The sequence below is a fragment of the Muscardinus avellanarius genome (genome assembly GCF_963383645.1).
Source record: "Muscardinus avellanarius genome assembly, chromosome: 3".
NCBI lineage: Eukaryota > Metazoa > Chordata > Mammalia > Rodentia > Gliridae > Muscardinus > Muscardinus avellanarius.
Window position 1 is genome coordinate 81,218,349 of NC_137788.1, and position 21,673 is coordinate 81,240,021.

At 35.4% G+C, this 21,673-nt stretch overlaps 1 protein-coding gene across 1 annotated transcript in view; it reads right to left on the reverse strand.

The window, feature by feature from the left end:
* Positions 1-9,895: 9,895 nt before the first annotated feature.
* HFM1 (helicase for meiosis 1) overlaps positions 9,896-21,673 on the reverse strand; it is a gene marked incomplete at both ends in the record, with an annotated part of 98,544 nt that continues 86,766 nt past the window's right edge. Inside the window, 5 exons of the mRNA XM_080691749.1 lie at positions 9,896-9,965; positions 12,142-12,287; positions 12,378-12,489; positions 15,157-15,247; positions 16,660-16,797. Coding sequence (XP_080547875.1) covers positions 9,896-9,965; positions 12,142-12,287; positions 12,378-12,489; positions 15,157-15,247; positions 16,660-16,797 — 557 coding nt within the window. The remainder of the gene's footprint in view (positions 9,966-12,141; positions 12,288-12,377; positions 12,490-15,156; positions 15,248-16,659; positions 16,798-21,673) is intronic.

Here is a 21,673-nt window from a genome sequence, read left to right on the forward strand (position 1 = left end):
AAAGGAAATATGACACTGTAATGCAAATAGAAATTAAGGAAAATCCCAAAAGGATAGGAAACATTTGGTTGATGGACAGCACATGAAAATGAAAAGACAGAGGAAGCAATAAAGCCTATTGAGAAAAACTTGAAATTTATATATTGAAAGTTCATAATTTTTGACATAAAAATCTAATAACAACTGCTAATCCCTTTCCTTTCTTTATACTTTAATTTAAGGATAAAAATAGAACTTCAAGAGTAACTTTATCCAGTCATATTTTTATAAGATAGATATCTAATACTCTCAGTAAAGATTTATGTTTAACTATTTCAAACTTTTCTTCAAAACAGTATCATATTCCTGGAAAAGAAGTATAAAAAATCACATATGTGACTACATATTACAGGGGATTGGGAATGGCAAGGTGAGAGTCATATTTCAAGGTAAATGTACTGAAATACTATGATCCCAGAAAAGGTTACAAAGAACTTGGCTTCTTTTTCTTATTAGCCATCGTCACTGATAACTACAAAGAAGCTTTGTTACACATCAGTGGCAGACAATACCAAGTGGCTATCACTAAGAGTATTTTGTTGAAAATAGCACTCTCCCAAACTGCCGTGCAGAATATCTGGTTTCTGAATGAAGCTTTTGACATAGGAAAAGAGACAAATAGTCTTTAGAGACTCTCTGGCAAGTCAAAAAAGTAAATTAAGGTACAAAGTTTAAGTGTGAAAAAAAAAAAAACACCCCCAAAAGCCATCAGAGTTCAGCACCAAATGGGAAGAAAGGATACATACTATGGTTGAAAGGTGACCCACAAAGGGGAAAGGCCCAGCACAATGACCAGATGATACAGGGAGAAGGTCACAGCCATCTTCTCTGGAAACTAGAGCTAAGATAGAAAACAAGACTATGCCTTGTCAGGCGTGGTGACACACGCTTGTAATCCCAGCATTCAAGGGAGAGGCTGAAACTGGAGGATCATGGTTTGCGGGCAGCCTCAGCAGCTACTTATTGAGACCCTGTTTCAAAATAAAGAATAAAAAAAATAGGGTAGGGGGTGTAGTTCGGAGGTCAAATGCCCCTGGATTCCATCCCAAGACCTCCCCCCCCCCCACACACACAAACTATGCCTTGTCAGAGGCCTCTTGAATTTGTCCTAGATCCTCCAACCAAAACTCTAAAAGATTAGGAACAGCATGGGTTTTGACAATTTGATGTAGTCATTTCTAGGCAGAATAGCATACTGCTTCTGCTAAAGATCTTGAATCTTTGGCAAGTGATTCAGTTTCCTCTTCTATAGAATATATATTTATCCCATAGAACCATTGTAAAGATTAGGCTTTCTAAAGGGCTTTGGACAAGTTCTGGCACATAGTACATACTCTATAAATGTTAGCTTGTGCTGGCTGTAGTTTGTGGGGAAAAGAGGTGGGTCTGTGCTTTCCATCTGAGCATCTGAGACATCACTTGATTATTAATAACATATATTTTGCGGTACTGGAGATAGAACACAGGTGCATTCTAACTCCGAGCTACACCCCAGCCCTATTTTTTTCCCTTCATTTTGAAAAAGGGTCTCACTGAGTTGCAAAAGGCTTCACTAAGTAGCTGAGCTGAGGCTAGCCTTGAACCACGATTCTCCTGTCTCAGCCTCCCAAATGCTGGGATTACAAGTATGTACCACCTGTAATGCTTTTAGTTGAACTTTTTAAATCTGAAGAAGGTATTATTTCTTATTGACATAAAGAAATTAAATTTGTATATCTATCATTACAAATAATACAGTGGGTAAAAATCTCAATCCATGAACTCAAGTATACAAGAAATCCTGAAATTAGAGACATTTGATAATATACCTTAATGGTGATATTAATTTTAAAGCTCTTAATAAATTCAAAGGTCCATATATTTTTATTGCACTTTTATGACTGTTATATGGTTCATCTACGAACCCTTTGAAATATGATTTGATCATGGTTATCTTCCTAGGACTTTGTAGGGACCCAGCTTATATAACTATGACTATCTTAGGATAAACAATTGTTAAGATAGTTATCCCAGCCCAGACTGTTTAACTGATGTTGACATGTCAATAGCTTTTGAGAAAGCCCAGGTATATTCCAAGTGGCCCTAGCCCACCTTTGTCTAGTGTAGCATATAAACCCCTTCCCCCTACCTTTGGGTATAGAGTCTTCCTGTCTTGCTGCTGCCCAAGATGTGTTTCTGTCTCCGAGTCCCTGATAAATTGTATTTGGTGCAATCCTAGATTTGCCTGCATTTTTATGGCTCTTTCAGCAACTTCCTCCTTTGCTGACTGGTTTTCATATACCAGGCTTTTTCAAAACACACTTGTGCAGGATACAATGAGTAGCATATAACAGCCGTTCAAATACTACTGAATGAAAGAACAGTAAGGTGTTTTGCTATTTTCAAACAATGCATGGCAAGACCACTATGATCTGGATATACTACATACTATAGTATATATCTACTATATTTTAGAAACTGTAAGTGCAGCAACAGTTATGGGTAAAAATTGTATTTAGAATTAAACTACTATAGTCCATAGCTAGAAAAAATTACTTAACACATTTAAGAAAGAGCAGAATGAAGTATGTTTTACATTTCTGATCAGTTTATAAAAATGCGTAGAAATATAACCCTCAATATAAGAACTAAAGTAGAAAAAAACAAGACACTAAAATAACAAGATATTTGCTGCAATTAATATTCTGAAGGATTGTTTTTCCTTAAGTAAATTAAAGTTTTGAACTAGAATCTTTAAGTTTCTTTTATACTATCCAATAGTTTCCCTTATTTCAAAATATATCAGATAACAACAGAAAGTAAAAATCAATTTAAAAACAAAGCCCAGTGTAAAATAGCTATTTAAAAATTATGGTAAAATTATCTTAGCTTTTTTAAAAAAAATGTTTGTGCTGGAGATGTAGCTCAGTGATATAGCACTTGCCAACCCTTCTCCTTCCCTGTGCTGGGAATCAAATCTCAGGCTTTGTGCATCCTAGGCAAGTGCTATATCACTGAGCTACATCCCCAGCACAAAAACATTTTTTTTAAAAAGCTAAAATAATTTTACCATAGTCATACATCTTAATGGGAAAAAGATGGAGACATACATGCACACATCACCCAATTAGCCCTTATCCCATTCTGCCAGAGCCAGCTGGCAAAAGTACGGGTTCCGAAGAGAGGCATGATGAAGAATTCAACTCTTAAGAATTTGATTCCAAGAATTTTTTAATTCTAACGTGGGCCGCCAGCCTACTATCTCTACTGGCCGACCCCTGCTCCTGGGTCAGTATCTCTACTGGGCCGACCCTGGGTTTATCTCTCTTGTCCTATTTATATACTTCCAGGTCAATCAATATCCTTGTGCTATCACCACCGGAATACAATAAAAGACCAATCCAAAGCACATACATTACAGGTAGGTCAGTCAATACCCTCGTGCCATCACCACCTGATCTTCTCTCAGACCTTTTACTTTGAACTTTCCATGACCCCAAACCTTGTTGACTCTGGGCAAAGGACAGTCAGCTGAGTCAGAAATATTCTTTTAGGGGAAAACCTTAATGGCTTCCCACACCATTCCCTCCCCATCTCTCCTACTAATGCTTGGCTTAGTAATTGACTTTGAGTTTAAGTACATCATGTGCTTTAGATAGTTTCCCTTTCCTCCTCCCATCTCCTCAGTTAGGTCGCCTTATTTGCTCCTCTATAGAATCGCCTTCATCTAGAGTTCTTCCTGTTATCCATTTCTCCCTAGCTTTCACATATCAGCGAAAGCATCCAATTTCTTATTTTTTGTAACTGACTAATCTTACTTAGCATATTATCCTCCAGTTCCCTCCATTTCCCTATAAATGATGTAATTGCATTTTCTTTAAGGCCGAGGAAAATTCCATTGTGTACATATCCCACAGTTTTTTGTTTTGGGGTTTTTGTTTTTGTTTTTTTGGTGGTACTGGAGCTCTTGGAAGCCCTTCTATCTCCGGGCTATCCCCCTAGACCTATTTTATACTTTTTAAAATTTGGAAACAGGGTCTCTTAAAGCCAGGGCGGCTGGCTTTGAACCTGAGCAACCCTCCTGTCTCCGCCTCCCAAGCGTGGGGATTACAAGCGTGCGCCACCACGCCCAGCTATCCCACAGTTTTGTAATCCATTCATCTGTTGATGGATAACTTGGCTGGTTCCATAGTTTAAGAAGGGCCAATTTTTAACTGGAAAAAGGTTTAAGTTTCTAAACTGATCAATATAAAAACTAAAAGAACAGTTACTTTATTATATGTATAATTTCTAAAAGACGGAAGCCACCTACTGTCATAAAAAGGTACTTCAGATAAAATGCTAATGTCAACTTGATTATAATTTCTTTTTTAAATCAAAATTTTATAGTTCAACAAATATATACAAGTGTAGATTTGGGCACATTTTCCTAAAATTTTCATAATAGGGTACTATAAGGGTTTTACTTGTTTCTGTTGTTTTCCTGAAGTAGGCAGGAATTTTTAAGTTCTATCTTAGTTTAGGGAAAAGTTTCCAAATTGAAACAAATATTGCTCTTTTGAATTGTCTGCTTTTTTATGTTAATTAAAACAAAACTCTAAGTATCTCTCAAGCTACATAAAAATACCCAGTTGATGCATGAGAATTATAAAGATAATTTACACAGTTGGTGAAGAAAACAACCTATACTGAAAGGCAATTAAACAAGAATTAAATCACCATATTGTATTTTAAATAAGAAATATATGTACAGAAAACCAAGTAATCATCATTACTCTTACACTTGTCTTCTTGAATGATTCTTTTAAAATTCTGGTACTGCCTCCTTCCACCTTATACAAGTGCTTCTCACATTTTAATGTGCTCATAATCACCTGGGGATCTTGTTAAAATGCAGATTTTACCTCAGAAGGCCTAGGGTGAAACCTGAGACACTGAGCTTCTAGCCAGCTTTCAGGCATTTCCCGTTTTACCAGTGTTTGGATCAGACATTAAGTAGCAAGGCTTTGGGCAGGTAGGAGTTGAAATGATGAAAGAGAAGAAATGTCAGGGTTTCCTTGTTTTGTTATGCTAATCAAAACCCAGACTGAAATTCTTATTAATACTAAGCTTAGCTTACTTTTTTTTTTTTTTTTTTTTTCTGGCTCTGGGAATGGAACCCAGGGGCATTTACCTCTGAGCTACATCCTCTGCCCTATTTTTTATTCTTTATTTTGAAACAGGGTCTCACTAAGTTACGGAGGGCCTCACTATGTAGCTGAGGCTGTCTGTGAACCACAATTCTCTGGTCTCAGCCTCCGGAATGCTGGGATTACAAGCATGTGCCACCATGCCCAGCTAGTTTACTATTTTTTGCTTTACTTTCTCCTTAGTGGTACCTTCTCTATTCCCACAAAAGTTCTTAAATACCGACAAGTGTCATTATCTAGGATGCCATAGGTAAATGTTATCCATGTGATCCCTGTGATAGGGGTTCTCAAAGAGTGGTTTCCCACTGTGCTAGTATGCATGTTTTCTAGAAACAGTGTCATAAAAAAGAGATTGCATAATTCTAGTAAGGGGTAGAATGTGCCAAGACTTAGGATAGTGAATAATTTGACAATCTTTCTATTTGGCTTTAGATCATACTAAAATTTGCAAAAGATAATTTCTAATTACATTTTACTTAAGGCAATAATTTTTTTTTGTGTGTGTGTGTGGGTCTTGGGGATGGAACCCAGGGGCATTCAACCTCCGAGCTACACCCCCTGCCCCATTTTTTATTTTGAAACCGGGTTTCACTGAGTTGCAAAGGGCCTCACTAAGTAGCTGAGGCTGTCTGCGAACCACGATCCTCCAGTCTCAGCCTCCCGAATGCTGGGATTACAAGTGTGCGTCACCACACCCAGCTTTTAAGACAATAATATTGATTTCTATGCTCTGATCATACACCAACTACTAGTTAGTGAGGAAGAGATGGGGTAGGAGGATCTACTCAAAAATATGAGAAAGTACATGTAGGATGGGGGTTTAGGGTAACAGTTTTTCTATGGATGATACATCTGTGGAAAGTTAAATTCTTATGCAACTCAAATACTGTATTATTATTATTGTTACAAGTATTATTATTTTCTCCCTTGTCAATAGGTCATTTAAAGTTGTTAAGGAGCTTTTGGGTACAAATAGTTATTACTCATTGAACATATATTATGTATCCATTCCTAAATTAAGAGTGTCTATGCAATGTAGCTTACTAAATTCTCACTCTACACCTATGACGTAGATGCCATTATGTCAACAAGAAAAGAAAATACAGTCTATCGAGAAACACTATTCTATCTTTTTTTGGTTAATAAGTATTGAAGCCAGGGGTATTCTACCTTCAACCTATGCCCCTAGCCCTTTTTATTTTCAACAGTGTCTTGCTAAGTTGCCGAGGGTCCTGTTAAGTTGCTAAAGTTGTTCTCAAACCTGGCGTGCATCACCATGCCCAGTGGAAGAATATTTTAATTGAGAAAAGTTTTTAAAAAGTTTAACTTACCAGAAGTTTTTATGGAAACTTCATCTTGTTTCATTCTATGTAAATAAATAAGCCCAACATATATAAAACTTAACTTATAAAAAGGAAAATTGTAGGATTATTCATTTCATGAAAAGAAGAGCCAGTGACTAGACTCCATTAAGTATATGCAACTTTTTATTTTTCAAATTTTGAGTTATATGTTTAGCTTACACATATTTTTCCAGGCAAACACTTACACAAGATGAGGCACATTTATAATACTGTCAGTTTGCTGTTTCCTTTGGTTATTTAGGAGGCTAAGTAATCTATTATCTACCCCAATGTTTCCCAAATTGATCTGATCATAAGAACCATCTGGAATGCTTGCTAAAACTATTGCATGTTCAAGCCGGGTGTGGTGGCGCACGCTTGTAATCCCCGCGCTTGGGAGGCAGAGACAGGAGGATTGCGCAGGTTCGAAGCCAGCTGCACACGCTGGCTTAGGAGACCCTGTTTCCAAATAAAAATGTAAAAATAGGTCTGGGAGTGTAGCCTGGAGGTAGAAGGGCTTCTAGGAACCCCAGTACCAGCAAAACAAAAACAAAAACAAAACTATTGCATGTTCAGTCTCTCTACTTGAGAGTTCAAATCAGTGTATCTGAGGTGAGGTCCAGATATTTATGTGTCTAGTGTATCATCCATATTTTTTTTTATGATGAATCAAGTTTAGGAAAAACTAGTCTACTGAATAAAGCTTGGGTTTCATATAATACTCTCTATGATCTGGCCTGAAGAAACATTTCAAACATGTATAACATTAACTTAGATTTAAAATTATCTATTCATTATTCCCCAGGTAGATACTCTCCTCCCTTGTACCTTTGCTCAGGCAAAACCCTCTGCTTAGAATGTCCTTTTCAAATCCTATCTTTCCTCACAAAATCTTAATTCACCTTTCAAAGTTCAGCTCAAATTTTAACCTCTCTATTAAGGTTTCCTTGATTCTATGACCAGGATTATAGTCTCCTTTTTATATTCCAATGGCTCCTTAAACCTCTATGGCAGTGACTCTCAAAATGTGGTCCCTGGAGCAACAGCATCAGCATCACCTGGGAATGTTAGAAATTCAAATCCTCAGGAACATTACAGACCTGCTGAGTCAGAAACTCTGGGTATGGAACCCGGAAATGTGTTTTCAAACAAGACCTCTAAGTGATTCTAGTGCACCCTAAAGTTTAAGAATCACTGCTCAATGTGTATAGATTTTATCATTATAGGCATGCTTTGTTTTACTATGCTTTAGTTTACTGTATGTTATAGATATTACATTATTTATGAAATTGAAGGTTTGTGACAACACTGAATGAACAAGTCTATTGGTGCCATTTTTCCAACAGTTCAGATTGTGCTTGGCATTTTTTAGTAATAAAGTATTTTATTTTATTTTTATTTTTTATTTTTCGGTACTGGGGATGGAACCCAGGGGGCATCCGAGCTACACCCCCAGCCCTACATTTTCTTTATTTTGAACAGGGTCTCACTAAATTGTGGAGGCCTCACTAAGTACCTGAAGCTGGCCAAAAACCTGTGATCCTCCTGGCTCAGTCTCCCAAGTACTGGGATTATAAGCATACACCACTATACCTGGCTGTAATAAGGTATTTTAAAATTAAGGTATAGCCGGGCGTGGTGGCGCACGCTTGTAATCCCCGCGCTTGGGAGGCAGAGACAGGAGGATCGTGCAGGTTCGAAGCCAGCCGCGTGTGCTGGCTTAGGAGACCCTGTTTCCAAATAAAAATGTGAGAATAGTTCTGGGAGTGTAGCCCGGAGGTAGAAGGGCTTCCAGGAACCCCAGTACCACCAAAAAATAAAAAAATAAAAAAGATAAAAATAAATAAAATTAAGGTATATAGGTTGTTTCAAAAGATTTAATCTATTGATACATAAGTATCAATATGTAGTATCATATGTAGTATAAACATACCTTTAATATTCATTGGAATGCCAGAAAATTTGTCTCACTTTCTGCATTAGTTGCTTCACTGGAGTGATACAGACCTGAACCTGCAATATCTTTGATGCATATCTGCACTTTATTATACATTTTAACCTCTCTACTAGAATGTAAAGCTCCATGAGAGCAGAAACAGTGTGTTCATCCTTTGCAGTACCAACTATAGTGCTTTTTCAATTAGCAGATCACAAATAAGTTACACTGAATTGCTATTTCTTTAGTACCATATGCTATTTATACAAAATAAACAGACTTTAAGGCATCAAGTTTTTTTTGGTTTTTTTTTTTTTGGTGGTACTGGGGGTGAAACCCAGAGGCTTCCTACCTCCGGGCTATACTCCCAGACCTATTTTATACTTTATTTGGAAACAGGGTCTCACAAGTTGCTGAGAGCCTCACTAAGTAGCTGAGGCTGGCTTCGAACCGTGCGATCCTCCTGTCTCAGCATCACAAGTGCTGGGATTACAAGTGTGCACCACCACGCCCGGCTGGGCATCAAGTTTTCATTTCAGTGATGTTTAAGAATCTTTAGAGTTTGTAGCATGATTGATTAAGATGCAGAAACATACCAATTCAAAGACAATCAAAATAAAAGAACTAGTTGCTCATATTTTTCAACACAAAGACAAAACTAAGTTTTTGTTCTAAGCATTTTATCTATAACAATCTCATCTGGAAGTTTCTCTCCTCTTACCTCTAAGGTTGTTATACTTAAAGAAAAAATATTTTCTAAAATTTCTTAATTAAGTGGGCTTAAACTTCACATATACTACTTATTAATACATTTGTTGGAAAATAATAAATTTTTGCTATAGTAAGGGTCAACTTAATAAAGTTTTAGAATTAAACTACAAGCTAAACAAAACCAACACTCTGTGCTGATTAATATCTCATTTATTATTGCTCAAAATTAGGTAACAATAGTTCAAACAGCCACTAGATTCTTAAATGTAAAACAGTAAATAATAAAATAAAATACATGAGAACCACATTAGTGAATAATGCATAAAATTCACTGACTTGGTATTATTTTGTTTTCACATTTTACTTTAAAAAATACAAAAATTAAACTTTAAGTTAGTTGCTGTCAAATTCACTCAAAATCCAATTACCAACTAAATTATTTCTAAGTATAAATTATCAGCTTATTGAAACAAAAACAGAGTAAAAGTACTTTATAAAAGTTACAATAGAGGAAATAAGTCAGTCTATATATTCTATGCAAAAAAGTCAACAAAACCTGTCAAGTTCAAAAGAAAAAAGTCTGAACAACTTTGAACTACTTTTAAAAATTAAAAGCACAAAAAATCATAAATAGAAACAAGACGCTTTAAAGGTATCTTTAAATTTTGTCTTATTTATAAGTATTTTATGGGTTTGTTTTAGAAAATATCATCAAATATTCCCAGAAAAGACTTCATTTCATCAGTTTCATCTTCAGGATAATATGTACTGTGGGAAAAAGCAAATGTAAAAATAACTATTTTTGTAACAATTTATTCTAAAACACATAATTATGTAATACTAATATAACATAGATAAGCCTGAAAACTTCTGTAGTTTACTATATCAAATGAACTTCAAAATGCATAAGCTTGTAGAATGTATGTGGGTAAAAAATAAAGAGTTCTTAAACTGTAAATGGTAAGGACCAAGTATTTTAGATATTTCTTTAAATATATTGGAAAGTAATGTCATTTAATAACAAGTCCAAAAGCAGTGAAAACCTCAAAAGAAAATGTTTCTATATACCTGTATGCTTATTTGAGAGAACATATTTTTCTTTTACCACCTGAAACTTGTTTAAAACAGAAAGCAGTAAGTTGGGCATGGTGGCATATGCTTGTAATTCCAGCATTTGGGAAGCTATGAGAGGAAGATTGCGGTTTGTGGACAGCCTCAGATACTTAGGCCCTTTGCAACTCACTGAGACCCTGTTTCAAAATACAAAATAGGGCTGGGGGTGTAGCTCGGGGGCGGAATGCTCCTGGGTTCCAGCCCCAGTACTTCTAAACAAACAAGCAAACAAACAAACAAACAAACAAACAAACAAACAAACAGAAAGCAGTGTTCACTTCACATCATAAACTTACAGAGAATTCTGACAACTATTGTCAGAACTACATTTATGATCTTGCTTAAAGTGGTGCTGCTCTCCTAGGACATTTTAGAATGTAGAGGAATCATCTGGAGTGTATGAAATCCATATTATTAGGCTTACTTAGAATTTTGTTGGGACTTTGGACCACATTTTAAGAAACAGTCCCTTCAAGTTATCTTTCCTTTTGCTCTATGTTAATTATTAGAAAGAATAATCCTGACAAAATATTCTAAGAATGGGTAAGAAGTGAGTTATAACCCTAACCACCTTTTTAAACAAATTGTAAATGAATGGCTTCAAGTTAGATATCTTCCCTGCTCTCCCTAAGAAAGCTATTAGTTTTCTACCAGTAATGTACAAATGGTAAGCGCGCGCGTGTGTGTGTGTGTGTGTGTGTGTGTGTGTGGTACTGGGGGGTGGAACCCAGGAGCTTTTCTACCTCTGGGCTATACTCCCAGACCTATTTTATACTTTATTTGGAAACAGGGTCCCATTAAGTTGCTGAGAGCCTCACTCAGTAGCTGAGGCTGGCTTTGAACCTGTGCGATCTTCCTGTCTCAGCCTCCCAAGCGCTGGGATTACAAGTGTGCACTACCATGCCCGGCTCTAATGGTAAGCATTTTTCTATGAGGTTTTAACCATTACTCAGGGCACTCTTTTGCTTTTAAATCTCTTTTTAACAAGATTTACTGTGTATATTTATACAGAATTGCATTACAAACATGTTTTTGTATCATTTTTTCTAGTGTTTAAGTGTCATGTCATTTCTTTCTATGTTATATAGAAGTTCTTTCAAAATACTCACCAGGAAAGTAAGGCAGTGGATAGTCAGAATGAATGCCATTTTGGTGTTATAGAAAATAACTTATTTTGCATCAGCATGTGGCCAGATCATTTTATACATATGCAGCCTGGATTGGATATCAAGTATTATGCTTGTCTAGTGCCGGTACATTTACTTTATAATTATGCTTTGTTTTGATTTTTGTAATGTAGAATATTGCCATGGACATCATAATGTAATCTGTATTTATGTACCTTTTTTATGTTAAAATCTTTAAATAAAACAATACCCATCCAAAATATATAAATGTGTGAACATATCTGCAATCTTTAACTTTTGGAGTGGGGGCACTGATTAGATTTCATCTTTTTCATGAATCCAATGAGTTGTAAAATAACTGGTTCTCTAAAATACCACTTGAATTTTTGAAAAATTAGTTGTCTCATTTGTATTTCTTAAGTGACATTTCACTTTTTAAGTCAACATACTTATAAATCAGTAAAAATAAATTTATCAACTCAATATAAGTTTTATAATTAATAGAATCTCAAAAATTAAGATATTTGATGTTGTGAAATATGTTAAGGCACTTAGGTCATCAGTGGTCTAAAATATTAATGTTTTTCATAAGTAAAATGTTTAGGCTCTGATCTTTAAAATGAACCGTGGAAAAAGGAATGCTAAATTTCTTTGTAAAAAGTTTTTATTGGTATAATCTTGAGATATATTTAAATAATTCTTACCTGAAATCAACTTCCTTTGTAGACTCACTGTTTCTAATAAGAAAATCCAAATTTGAAGAATTTGAATTTTTTTTTGAGCGACTAAAGCACAGTCTCTCAATTACTGGTGACAAACATTGTTGTTTTCTTTCTTGTAGATGATGGACCTGTATTTTTTATGTAAAAAACAGCAATCATTGACAATCTAAATATTTAGACAAAATTTATAGGAAAAATAAAGAAGCGCTTCTACTTACAATATTTGTATTTCCAGCTTGTTGAGGTAATTCTGTCATGGAGGGTGTACCATACTTGGACATAGCAGAATTTGATAAGTAAACATCTGGCTTCTCATGTGGTGAAACAAAACTAAAAATTAAAATTAATTACTTATAAAATATGGCAAATAAGAAAAAACATTCTAATTGGCATTATAGTAATTCTTTTAAGAATATGATTAAAGTCTATCATATACTTATCATAGAAAATTGATGCCTTGTTTCTTATTCATGGAAAATTTACTATGTTTTTTTAGACCAAATTAAAGTTTGTATATTCCAAATTAGATAATAGTACTAATTTTAAAGGAGTACAGAAATAATCATTCAACAATATTCTTTAAAATTGAGTCTTACGCTTAACTATTACCTAGAAGTCTATAAATCTCTTCTAAATTCTACTTGCTTAATGTTTAATTTCCTTTCCCTATTTTGGTCTGACTGTAGGTAGACATCTACAGTTACCTTCTTATGTATAAATGTATATTAGAATTCACCTGTAACCTGCTGTATTATATTCATTCATATACATACATTTACTGTTTACTCCATATGCCATATAATTTGCTAGGAGCTGGGTATAAAGTGGTAAACAAATCCTCTGGGATTTACCATCTATTAGAGGAACAATGAATAAAAATAAATATATACATTAAATATAGATTCTGATGTTTTATAAAGGAAACAAACTGGGAAATATAACAGGAAATAACAGTGTGGAGGCATAAACCCATTTTAAAAAGGTAGTCATCAATGCATTTCAGAAGGGGTGACAATCTAAGATAACCCAAAGACTAATGTGACAGCCATGCAAAGTCGGGGTAGAGGGAGCCACATATACTGATGAGAATGATCTATAAACTTCTCCCTTGGAAAACCTGATACCAGTTTCTCAGTGGTTTCTTCTTAGGTTTCATTTTATTTAATTAATTAATTAATTTATTTATTTATTTATTTATGTGGTACTGGGGTTCCTGGAAACCCTTCTACCTCTGGGCTACACTCCCAGACCTATTTTATACTTTTTATTTGGAAACAGGGTCTCTTAAGCCAGCGCGGCTGGCTTTGAACCTGCAAGATCCTCCTGTCTCCGGCTCCCAAGTGCACCACCACGTGTGGCTTAGGTTTCATTTTAAATCTGTTTATACTCTGCTGGTCATTTCTTTTTTTTTTTCTTCTTCTTTTTTTTCTTTTCTTGCAGGTGTGGGGATTCAACCCAGGGGCATTTGACCTTCGAGCTACACCCCTACCCTAATTTTTTATTTTGAAACCGGTCTCACTGAGTTGCAAAGGGCTGCAAAGTAGCTGAGGCTGTCCACAAACCATGATCCTCTGGTCTCAGCCTCCCAAATATTGGGATTACAAGTGTGCACCACCATGCCAGGCTCTGCTGGTCATTTCTACACTTCCAAAATTATTAGTTTTTTAAAGGTCCAGTGCACAAACTCCACATACTTTGTTATCTTGCCAGCAATGCTGAATGGTGATTCAATAAACCAGTGGTGGGGAGACTAAATGACACTACTGAATTAAAGCCCTTTTGCACTAAAATTCTCTGAAATCTATTATTCTGTGATGTTGATGCTAATAATCAGTAACATGATTAATAGCAAAAATTCCAAGAGATACCACAAATTTAGCATTTTTTTAAAAAAGAGGAATAAATAATCCTTAAGTAAAAGTAGGACCCTAAACAAAAAGCTATCTGTATTTCGTCTGTTTGGTAAAGTTTTAGCTTTGACCATAATTTCTCTCCTTTGATTTTTAATCAAGTCCATAATTTAAAAATGCATTTGGCATTTCTGCAAAGATACTTCAAATGGAATGTTTATAAAAGTATTCTTTCTTCCAAATCTGTTTCCTATATCCTCAATCTTTACCTGTAAAATTTATTTGTCCCTCTACCTCAATTATCATATCCTATGAATTACCAAACTAAATATACATTATCTCTAAAATGTTTTTTAAAAAATCCAACCTCAACTTCAACCTCTTTGTTTCTAAACTCTGCCCAGTTTAGACCTCACTAGTCTGCCTTTCTCATTGACCACTGTGCCTCTGGTAGTCCAACCCTCTACAATTCCTTCTTTATCTGCTGTTAGAATAATAAATATATATTTTGTTCTACTGGGGATGGAAACCAGGGGCTGTCTATGTCTGAGCTACACCTCCACCCCTATTTTATTCTTTTATTTTGAAACAGGGTCTGACTAAGTTGCAGATGGCCTAAGTTGCTGAAACTGGCCAGGAACCTATGATCCTCAGCCTCTCAGTACTGGGATTACAAGCATGCACCACCATGCCCAACTGAATAATATTGTTTCTGATTAAATTGTTTTCCTGTGCTTAAACATCTTGAATATCTCTTTACCACCTACCACCAGAGAGGTAAAAATGGAGAGCACCCTGGGCTATATCTGGCTTATAGACAACATTATCATCATCATTATAAGAAATTATTGTACAGTATATATTTTTAAATTTAATTGCTAAAAGTGAAAAGTCATGCAATGTCTCATAAAATTTCAGATTCCTAGGTCTTCTTTAAAAATCAGAGTATCTAGCAACACTAAATTTATACTTCCTGCATAGCAACAACTAGTTAGAGCTAAGTAGTGGTTGCTCTCTTGAGATGAGATATTCTACAGTTGAGTTTAGGTTGGCTAACACCTTATAGTTTCTCTGACATCTTATGATTTTATTCTCATCTCCAATTATGTGTCAAGAATAAAAAACAAACCAAAGTTCTAAAACTTGCCTGTTTGAGATTTCTCTTTGGAATTTGCTCTTTGACTCTTGAAGGGGTAGGTGACTTGCCCAGGTACCTGAATTCAAAGTATTTCCAAGTCCTATAGAAAGAAATAATATTTTCAAATAAAATGCCAGAAAATAGCTGAATGAAGCTTTTCACAAGTTCTACATGGATATCTCCAACAGGTATGATTTGCTTAAGAAAACAATAATTATTCTCAATAAGTGAATTTAATTTACATACAGAAAATAAGGGCACTAAGTTAAAGGAGTAAAATTATAAAGCACATAGGTTGGCTTATTAGTCAACTTTGTTAAAGGTTCTTAAACTACCACTATCTATTATTTTTAAAAATTCAGGTAAGCAATCAAGTGGAAACTCATTAAATATTTCCAATGGTCTGCACTTAAGGTGCTCTACACATGGAGGAAATGGCATTTGTTGAGATTTATTTTCCCAGTGACAAGGTCATGCCCTCATAGGATCAGGTCACCTCAGCAGATCAGTACATATCGCCTATCAACCTGCAATACACAATACACAATCTTGAAGTAGAGACTGTCCAGAAACTATGCCTAATGACTCAACATCATAGAGATTTTTCCAGGCCTATTTTGTGAAGGTAATCAAATTATCTCTCTGAGAAAAGAATGAGCTCGTTAAGTAATGTGTAGAGCCCTAAAACAATATTTAAACTCTTTTTTTTTTTTTTTTTGTGGTACTGGGGCTGGAACTCAGAGGCATTATTAGGAAGATATTTTTTTAAGAGCATGTAGTAGAGTCTAATAAGAAGCAACAAAAGTCTTAGTATAGGAATAAGGGTCTGCACTGAGAAGGCTAAGGAATTGATTACCTTCTGTTAGTCCTCATGGGAGAAAATATCTCCATTTGTTATTTTCTCAAATACCAAAATTTTCAATTTCTATTTTAGTGAAACAGAGTGAATTTGCATGTAATTAAAACACACACACACACACACACACACACACACGTCTCATTATTTTTGGTTTGAATATGATTCAATTACAATTGCCAGTAGAGGAGAAGTGAATCCTTTCTTATATATTTATTTATACTTTAAGTCAGTACTTTGACTAGAAATAAAGTTATTTTATTTTCTTTGCAAGCAGATATTTTTTAAATGAAATAATTTTGTCCTTCATAAATGTTAGCAGACCATGCATGAGTGATTTTAGAATAGAGAGTATTATGAGGGAAAATTCAATCAATAGTCTAAATAGTCTTTAATAAGGAAAAGGAACAACAGAATAGAAAAAGCTTGCTTGTTACATCATCAGTATGAAATAACCTTGACCTCTGCCCTTGAAGAAGTGTTCTTTGTAGAAGAGTCACATTTTCCACTTTGCTAAAAATTATTATCATAATGAACTAAATTATATTAAATAAGCACACATTTTTAAAAAGATAGAAAATTAGTCCCAGGAGCTAAAATTTAATATATTAAAGAAATTACAAGTGAAATTACTTCATGCAAAAATATAATTTTACCTGATGTCTTTGTCTTCTCAGTATCAACTGAAAAGTTAGTAAGTTCTATTAAGTTTTCATCATCAAAATCATCCCATACTTCATTTCCCAGTTCAGAGTTCATATTCAAAACTTCCAAAGATGAAGAGTTACTTTTATCTGCATCTGTCAAATTTTGGTTTCCAGATACATTAAGATTTCTGTTGAATACCATTGTTTGAGGGGCTTTCTCATTTGAAGTTGCAGAATAGTTCCAGCTAGAAAAATCTGTTATGTGTATATATAAAAGAGTATAGTTACTTTTTAAACCACAAACATCATTTTATATTGATATATCAAACACATCTTTCAACTACTAAGCAGAGTTCTTGAGGTAGTTTTCAAAAGTATTATGTCAAGCATTGTTGAATATTGTGTTCAGTCAATTCTATTTACTGTACTACATGTATTGACAGTTGTATTACATTTAATTTTAAATGGCTTTTTTTAAAGACAGAATTAATTTTTCTTCTTTTTTTGTGGTACTGGGAATGGAACCCAAAGGCATTCTACCTCCAAGGTACACCCCAGCCCTATTCTTTATTCTTTATTTTGAAACAGGGTCTCACTGAGTTGCAAAGGGCCTCACTAAGTAGCTGAGGCTGGCTGAGAACCGTGATCCTCCTGTCTCAGCCTGCTGAATTTTGGGATTACAAGCATGCGCCACCATGCCTGGCTTAATTTCTTCTTAATTCTTTTGTGAAAATAACTTTGCTCCAAGATTGGATTACAATAGTGTGTTAGTTAGCTTTTCATCACTGTGACCAAAATATCTAACAAGAACAATTTTGAGATGGAAAGGTTTATTTTGGCTCATGATTTCAGAGGTTCAATCCATGGTCAGCAGGCTCCAAAACAAAATATGGTTGAAGACCAAGGGAGAGGAAAGCTGCTTAACTCATGACATCTGGGGAAAAAAGAGTGGGTGGGGGAAAGGGATCAGGGACAGATGCGGTTCTCAAGGCCTTGCCCCAATAATCTACTTCTTCCAACCATGCCCCATCTGCCAAGTTACCAGGCAATAATCCATTCTAATTATTAATCCTGCAAAGCATTAATCTATAGGTTAGAGCCCTCAATTATTCTATTATTATTATTATTATTATTATTATTATTATTTCAATTATTTCACCTTTGACCACTGCCACATTGCTTAATACTTGAGGTTTGGAGGAACATTCCAAATCAAACCATAACATTCCACCCCTGGTCCCCAAAAGCTCATGCTCATCTTGCAATACAAATGCACTCATTTCCTCAGGGGTCCCCATTAATCTTAACAACTGCAGCACTGCTCAAAAGTCCAAAGTTTCCTCTGAGAGTCAAGGCAAACTCTTAGCCATAAACCCCTGTAAAAATGAAACACAAGTTACACAATCCAGTGTTCAATAACATAAACATTCTCACTTCAAAAAGAAAGAAAAAGGGGCATAGAAAGACAGTATAAGACCAAAGAATGACTGAAACCCAGATGGGCAAAAATTCTATCAAAAGACTTTAAGAACTAAACAAATTCAGTAAAGTATCATGATACAAAATAAACATACTTCATCAGCAGCTATTCCATACACCAATAATAATCTAAGAAAGTAATCAAGAAAGCAATACCATTTATAATAGTCATTAAAAAAATAAAAATAAAACACTAGCTGTGACAGTGGTGCACACAAGAAATCCCAGTTCTTGGGAGACCGAAACAGGAGAATCACAATTTCAAGGCCAGCCTGGGCAACTTAGTGAGACCTCTTGTCTCAAAAAAAATAAAGGGCTGGGATTTAGTTCAGTGGTAGAGTGCCACTGAGTACATGTGTCCTACTAAACAGACAAATAAACAACAACAAAAAAATACAACTAGAAATAAACCTAACTAAGGATGCAAATGACCTCTATTATGAAAACTGCAAAGCACTGAAGACACTAGACCTCCCACATCCATGAACTGGCAGAATTCATATTATTAAATGGACATACTACCCAAAGTGACATACACATTCAATGCAGTCCCCATCAATGATATTTTTCACAGAATTAGAAAAAATAATCCTAAATGTTATATGGAAACACAAAAGACCCTGAGCAAAAAGAATAGTGGAGGCATCACAATACTTGATCTCAAAACATACTATGGAGCCAGAGTAACAAAAACAGCCATATACTAGCATAAAAACAGAACCACAGATTAATGGAATCAAAAGAAGACCCAGACATAAATCCACAAATTTTCAGCCAACTAATTCTTGACAAAGGTAACAAAAACATGTCTCTCCAGGGCAGCTTCTTCAACTAGAAGTTCTAAGAAACTGGATAGTCACATGTAGAAGACTGAAACTAGACCTCTCTGTCACTCTGTACAAAAATCAATGCAAAATGGATCAAAGACCTTAATGTAAGATCTGAAACTTGGAAACTATTAGAGAAAACATAGGAAAACACTTCAAGTTATTGGCATAGGCAATGATTTCCTGCATAGGACTCCCATAGCCCAGGATACAAAAGCAAGAATTGACAAATGGGATTACAACCAATTAAAGTTTCTGCATAGCAAAGGGAAACAACCAACAGAATAAAACGGAAACCTACAAATTGGGAGAGTATCTTTGCCATCTATTCATCTGACAGAGGGTTAACATTCAGAATATATAAAGAACTAAAGTTCAACATTATTAGCAATCAGAGAAATACAAATCAAAACTACTTGAGCCGGGTGTGGTGGCCCACACTTGTAATCCCCATGCTTGGGAGGCGGGGACAGGAGGATCGTGCAGGTTCAAAGCCAGCTGTGCTGGCTTAAGAGACCCTGTTTCCAAATAAAAATATAAAATAGGTCCAGGAGTGTACCCTGGAAGTAGAAGGGCTTCCAGGAACCCCAGTACCACCAAAAAAAAAAAAAAAAAAAAAACAAAACAAAAAACAACAACAACAAAAAAAACCTACCCTGAGATTTCCAATAAACCCAATTAGAATAGCAATCATTAAAAACACAAATAACAACAAATGCTGGTGAGGTGTGGAGAAGTGGGAACATATTTTTGGTGGGATTGCAAATTAGTGCAATAACTTTAGAAAATGGTATGGAGGATCCTTAGAAGAATGGGAATGAACCTACCATATGATCCAGCAATACTACTTCTGGGTATCTACCCCAAAGAATGGAAACCAAACTACCAAACTAATGCATGCACATCTATTTTCATAGCTGGGAGGGTTAGAGGGATTGGAAGACTATTGGGGGTAAGAGAAGAGAGGGTAGACATCACCAAATCTACACACACACACACACACACACACACACACACACACACACTTATGAAACCCATTGATTTGTACAATTAATATGTGTTAATTATAAAAAAGAGATTATAAGTGGGAAAATAAAATTTGAATAGAAGAAAAGATAATTCTTCTTTTAAGACAAAGGGCTAAGAATGGTTGCAGAATGTATGAGGGAGGAGGGGGGAGAGGAGGAGGTATAAGGAGAGAAACAGACCAAATGACACTGTGTATATATTAAAGTATCACTATGAATCTCACTATAATATACAATTGTAACATACCAATAAAAGATTAATAAAAAAGAATAGGCACAGGAAAAGAGAAATACATAGTTGGGTAGGGATGTAATAGGAAAGTGTAAAGTTTAAAGAGTTCATATACTATAGATTTGATTTTCTATTCTCCACTGATAACTAAAAGTCAATTTAGTCTTCTAGAAATGGCACTGGACTGGGAATCAAGATATATGGAATGCATTTCTAGCCGTGCCATTAATTAGATATGTGATTTTGGGCAAGTCATTTAATCTCTCAGAGTGTTGGCTTCTTTCACTGTAAAATGAGAAATTGCGCAAAGGTCCCTTCTAATTTAAATTTTATGGTTCAACATCCTTTCTCATGTAATTTCTAACATTTTTCTTTTCTTCTTGAAATTGGAATACAGACGATCAAAATGACATTTTTCTTAAAACATTTTCAAAAGTAGCATTTGAATACATTTAAAATGTTTTGCCAACAACTGTCTACATTTACTCAAGGTCCCCTTGTTTTCTCAGCTTTTAATTGTATTCTATTTATGTATTTATGTATGTATGTATGTATGTATGTATGTATGTATGTATATATATATATGTATGTATGTATTTAGTGTGTGATACTGGGGGTGGAACCCAGGGGCTTTTCTACCTCCGGGCTATACTCCCAGACCTATTTTATATTTTATTTAGAAACAGCGTCTCACTAAGTTGCTGAGAGCCTCACTAAGTAGCTGAGGCTGGCTTCAAACCTGTGTGATCCTGTCTCAGCCTCCCAAGTGCTGGGATTACAAGAGTGCGCCATCACATCCGATTTAATTGTATGCTTTTAAAATTAAAATAGTTGGAGGCTAAGACAGGAGGATCAAGGTTCTCAAACAGCCTCAGCTACCTAGTGAGGCCTTTTGCAACTCAGTAAGACCCTTTTTCAAAAATAAAGAATTAAGCCAGGCGTGGTGGCGCACGCTTGTAATCCCAGCATTTGGGAGGCTGAGAATGGAAGATCGCGGTTCGCGGACAGCCTCAGCTACTTAGTGAGGCCCTCTGCAACTCAGTGAGACCCTGTTTCAAAATTAAGAATAAAAGAGTGGGCGGGGGGGTGGGTGTAGCTTGGAGGTCAAATGCCTCTGGGTTCCATCCCCAGACCCGCAAAAAAAAAAAAAAAAAAAAAAAAAAGAATTAAAAAAAGATAGGGCTGAGGGTGTAGCTTAGAGTTAGAATTCTCCTGAGTTCTATCCCTAGTACCACACACACACACACACACACACACACACACACACACACACACACACACACGTCCATCAACAGATGGAACAATGGGATAGGTATATAATGAAATTTTATTCAGCCATAAAGAAGAACAAAATTATGTCATTTGCAAGGAAATGGATGGAACTAGAGAACATTATGCTAAGTAAGACTAGTGAGTCACAAAAAGTAAAAAATTGGATGTTCTCCCTAATCTGCAAA